Below are 5,082 nucleotides of genomic sequence, written 5' to 3' on the forward strand. Positions count from 1 at the left end.
TTTAATTTATTATTAAAATAATAAAATAAAGAAATGTGTTAATTTCTTTCGTAATTAAGTAAACTATCTTTTTCACTTCGGTTATAACGGTGGAGTCATGTTAGTTCTCTATATTAAAAAACATTTTTGTTTCATTATTAACGTATATATATATATATATATATATATATATATATATATATATATATATATATATATATATATGAAGGATTTGAAGTGAGATCTGGTTTCTTGGTTTTAAAGAGTTATATTTATTTTTGTTTTATTTTTTGTTAGGTTACAAGTTCAAAATATACCTTTAGCATTTTTTATTTTATTTTTAAAATTTTTATGTTTTTATAAACGGATCAACCCACAATCTACCTCAAATATTTATTTATTCTCAAATATATCCAAATTAATCACAACTCTCGACCCAACAATTCGAACACTTTAAAATTAAGCATTATTATATATTTGGCTGGATTTAAGTGATTAGGCTACCCATTTACATCAAGAAAAGATGCATTAATCCCATTTTTATGTTTTTATTTTTTATTTTTTTACAAATATTAAAAATAAATAAAATTTTATTTAATTTGTTCAGTATTTTTAATAAATTAATTCCACCGATCCAACTGATCATCACTTTGATACCAAAATAATTATTAAATTTAATATATAATTACTTCTTTTTAAATGTTAAAAATTAGCATAACCCCATCTATTATTATTAATTTTTTTTTAAGGTTAGATAAGTAACTTTACTCTAACATATCACTTTCACTCTAACATAAAACACTGGTTTCTATTTTTAAGTGAAAATTAAATTAATGATTTTTATTTTTTTAAAACAAATTTTGTTATTTAAACTATTTCAGTGAGTTATATATATATATATATTATAATAGTGTATAATCAATCTATATAATTATTTAAAATAATTTTGTTGTATCAAAATTTAAAAATGACTTGAAATAACTTTTATTGAGAATAGTTTGAGTTTTCTTTTTATAAAGAATGTTTATAAATTTATATTTAATATATATTAATTTTATTTTTATTTTTAGTTTTATTTTTATGTTGAAAATTAGCACGACTTTAATGCTATGACATTCCTTCAATTAATGTATTTTAACTAAAAATCAAACCCACCATGAAATTTGATCTTTTAACAATATTGTTTTCTCTTAAACTACCTTAATGAATTATATCAATTTTTGAGTTAATACTAACTATTTTTTTGGGTTCATTATGCTAGAATAATACTAGTTTAATTTGAATATGCATAAATATTTTGATCTAACTAAACCCATCGAAATCCCAAAAGTTACATGTTGATTAAGTATGTGATCAATGCTCCTTTAGAGACCATAAAGTTAATGACAGCATATATATAATGGGCACTCACTTAGTTAACTAGAAACAACAATTGAATAGTCAAAAGTGGGTGACCAGCTTTTTTTTTTCTTTTATCTTCTTACACATTATTCTCTTTAATTTTTTTTTTAAAGAAAAAAAATATGATTTAAATAGGACAAAAAAGCATTGGACTTTGAAGATGAATTAATAAATTAATAAATAATTTATTTTATGAATGAAAGAGCATTATGATGAAGATGATAAGATCTATCTATCTATCCGCCATTCACGGGCAAATGGCAATAGAAAGAATACACACACATAATACATTCATTAAATCACTCTTCATGTTTTAATGCATTTATATCACTTTTCTCCGCATTCCAATGCATCATTCAATTACTTCATCCACCATTCATGATAGACACCAACCCTAAATTATATTTTTTTATTTGGATTTATTTTAGATTAGCGAATAAGAATGATAATGAGATTAGGTTCGGGGTGGAGAATGTATTTACCTTTTCCTAGGGAATCCCCGCGTGACACCGTTTATATCATATATATTCTCTAAAAATAAATTATATAAACGAATTTTTTAATAATATATTGAAAATTTATATTATCATAAAAAAATAAAATTAAAACTCTTATAAAATATAATGAATAAATAAATATATTAGTGATTTTATATATTTAATTGTTTTTATAGTGTTCGAGTCAGAATCGAGACAAGATCGGGGCAGGAGACACAAATACCATCTCTGGTCAACTACCGATCGATCAAACCGGAGAAAAACCGTTATAACAGGACAATTCAGTTTGGTTATCGCGAAGCGGTTTCAAATTACCATCCTTAGAGGTTAATAATCGTTTTAAAGGGAGAATATAATCTAAAACATTTATTCTCTTATAAATTATAATTAAAACAATGTTGTCACATATTATAAGGTAAAGTGAAAAAAAAGTAAAAGAATTGGCCAAATCTACTAGTGGTACTTTTACAACTTCAAAATTAGAATCAATGGAGAACCAAAAGACATAAAAGAGAATGCGATGTTCTTGGAATGTAATCTTAATGCATTTAATTTAAATTGTCTGTTTTGATGTCCCTTTGTGATCAATATGGTCCCCATGAATTTGAAAGGAAAGCTGGCTAAGAGAATTTGTTAGAAGACAACTTAGACAAGAAATTTGTAGCATGCATATACACCTCTTCCTCTTCATCCATTCAATATCATCATTGGATTCCATATATTTAAAAAATATATATATATATTTATATATTATAATAGTCTTTTATCTTCCAAAGACTGACAAACAAACGTAAATCTCAAGATACCAAATAAATTACAACACTTTTCCATTTCTCAATAAACTAATTAAACACATAATTTATCAAACACTCAATCTTATATATTTTCTTTTATGGCTAATTAGAAAACAATACTGAAAAGAAATAAGTTAATTAATTGAGAAAATCATGGATTAAAGCCATCTAATTCACTCTCTTGATTCTGATACCCTTCCATGGAGTTTCCATTAATGTTGCTTCCTGAATACCCATTGTTGGAGTACTGATCAAGCCCATTAGGGTTGTAATTGTATTCATTTTTCACATCATAGAAGTACTTTCCGTTTTCCATGAACCTTGTATCGCTCATACCTTGTCGCTGCCCATTGTAGGCGCCGTTGTTGTTGTTTACTCTATTGTAATAATTTGTGTTTTTGTTGTTGTTGAATTCGCCCAAATACTTTCCCTCACCAAACCCTTGTTGTTGTTGTTGTTGTTGTGAGTTGTACGTGTTGACACCACCATTGTTGTAGTTGTAGTTATTGTTTGTGGAGTCATAACCATCAGGCTTTGTCGCGTATTCCTCGTTGTAGGTGGTGGGAGAACGACGCATGAGACTCGTGCCACTAAATCCTTGTTGCCCATTCACATACTCATTGTTATTGTTGTAGTTGTAGTTATTGTTTGTGGAGTCATAACCATCTGGTTTTGTCACGTATTCCTGGTTGTAGGCGGTGGGAGAACGACGGTCCATGAGACTCGTGCCACTAAATCCTTGTTGCTCATTCACATACTCGTTGTTATTGTTGTAGTAATAGTTGTTGTTATTGGAAGCTCCGTATTCTTCAGGCTTTGTCACGTATTCATTGTTGTTGTTGTTGGAAACTCCGTATTCTTCAGGATTGATCACGTACTCATTGTTGTTGTTATTGGAATATGTGTAGCCTTCGGGCTTTGTCATGTAGGTCTTGTCATTATAGGTGGTGGAATAACCTTGGTTCATGAGACTAGTGCCGCTCATTCTTTCATTGGTTTCCTTGTTTGGTTGGACATCATGAGCCGTTGTGTAGGGGGAAGAGTTTAAGGTCTTGGTGGTGTCGGAGTCAGGTGGAAGTTGGCCATTTTCATGGCCATATAGGCCATAGCCGGTTTGAGAATCTTGGACGAAGTTTGGTTGATCTTGGCTTCCATTGTCGGAGGCGTCTTTGGCAACGGAGGGAGTGACGGTGGTGGCGGCGGCGGCGGCGGCGGTGGTGTTGGTGGTGGAGACTTTGCTGAAGAATTGGCTTTGTCTAGCTTGAGTAAGCTTAGAGGATGACAAGAAAGCAAGAAGAAAAAAGAATGCAAAATGTTTGGCTGAGGAAGCCATGGATTGGATAGCAAAGATATGAAAATGTTTGTAATTCACAATTGGTATACAAGGAGGATATGCTTGATAAACATCTTCATTTATAGTCCTCACCACCGGATAATGAATTATTAAAATATATTTATTATATAAAAAAAAGTGAAAATAATTAAATTTAGCATATGACCTATGTTTGACTTTGTTTTAAGACTTTTTAGTCCTAAATTCCTAATTTTATCAAAAAAAATTCAAGAGAACTAAATTTTCAACATTTCCTCAATCACTAATTCAAATTACATCAATCTTTCATAATAATTACAACATATTTCAGCCTATTTCTAGCACATTTTAATCCATTTTCAACATATTTCTATAACTTCTCATTCACTACCAAATTTTAAACATTCGTACATGCAAGACACAAATAGCCAAAATTAAAAAAAAAACTAAATTAATTATAACCATAAGATCCATAATAACTAAATTACTATTAGGATAGAAATATAATAACTAGCCATTGAAAAGACTAATCTAATAAATAAAAATATTAATATGGCAGTGAAACTTAATATTAATCAAAAACATGAAAATTAAGTCTGCCTAATTAACTTAGTAAATACTAATTAATTAGTCAGTGAAAACTAATAAAGCATTGAATAAAACAAATACTAAAGAATAATTGATTAAAAATTCAAATATATATATATCATTAATCAAAAGCTTAAAATTATTCAATAGGAATATAACAATAATAACTAGGTTTATATCTTTACACATATTCCCCAAGATAATTTAACCTATTTTTTTAATTATGATATCACTCTTCCCCTAGATAATTTAACCTATTTTAAATAAATCAAAACAGTAATTTTTTATTACTGTCCAAATCTCTGTACTTTAGATTGAGTCACGTTGAGTTTAAGCAAAGCTTTGTATAATTATGTCTCCATGTTGCCATTTTCCTTAAAAATTAAATAAAGCTTGATCATACAATTTAATTTATTTAATTTTAAGCTACTCATTGTTGGAAAATTGTAGAGTATAAGTGACTATATTTTTACCATTAAAATAATTTTAGTTTGAATCAAATTTTAAATTG

At 28.1% G+C, this 5,082-nt stretch overlaps 1 protein-coding gene across 1 annotated transcript; it reads right to left on the minus strand.

Annotated features, from left to right (window-relative positions):
• Positions 1 to 2,598: 2,598 nt before the first annotated feature.
• LOC124928918 (protein E6-like) lies at positions 2,599 to 4,066 on the minus strand. Its single transcript, XM_047469175.1, has one exon. The coding sequence runs from the start codon at positions 4,002 to 4,004 to the stop codon at positions 2,823 to 2,825; it is 1,182 nt and encodes a 393-aa protein (XP_047325131.1). The 5' UTR covers positions 4,005 to 4,066; the 3' UTR covers positions 2,599 to 2,822.
• Positions 4,067 to 5,082: the final 1,016 nt, after the last annotated feature.

This window comes from Impatiens glandulifera, chromosome 1 (genome assembly GCF_907164915.1).
Source record: "Impatiens glandulifera chromosome 1, dImpGla2.1, whole genome shotgun sequence".
Classification (NCBI taxonomy): Eukaryota; Viridiplantae; Streptophyta; class Magnoliopsida; order Ericales; family Balsaminaceae; genus Impatiens; species Impatiens glandulifera.

What these genes read in the sequence shown, in the direction of transcription:
- LOC124928918 (XM_047469175.1), bottom strand. Translation starts at nt 4,004, where the DNA reads ATGGCTTCCTCAGCCAAACATTTTGCATTCTTTTTTCTTCTTGCTTTC.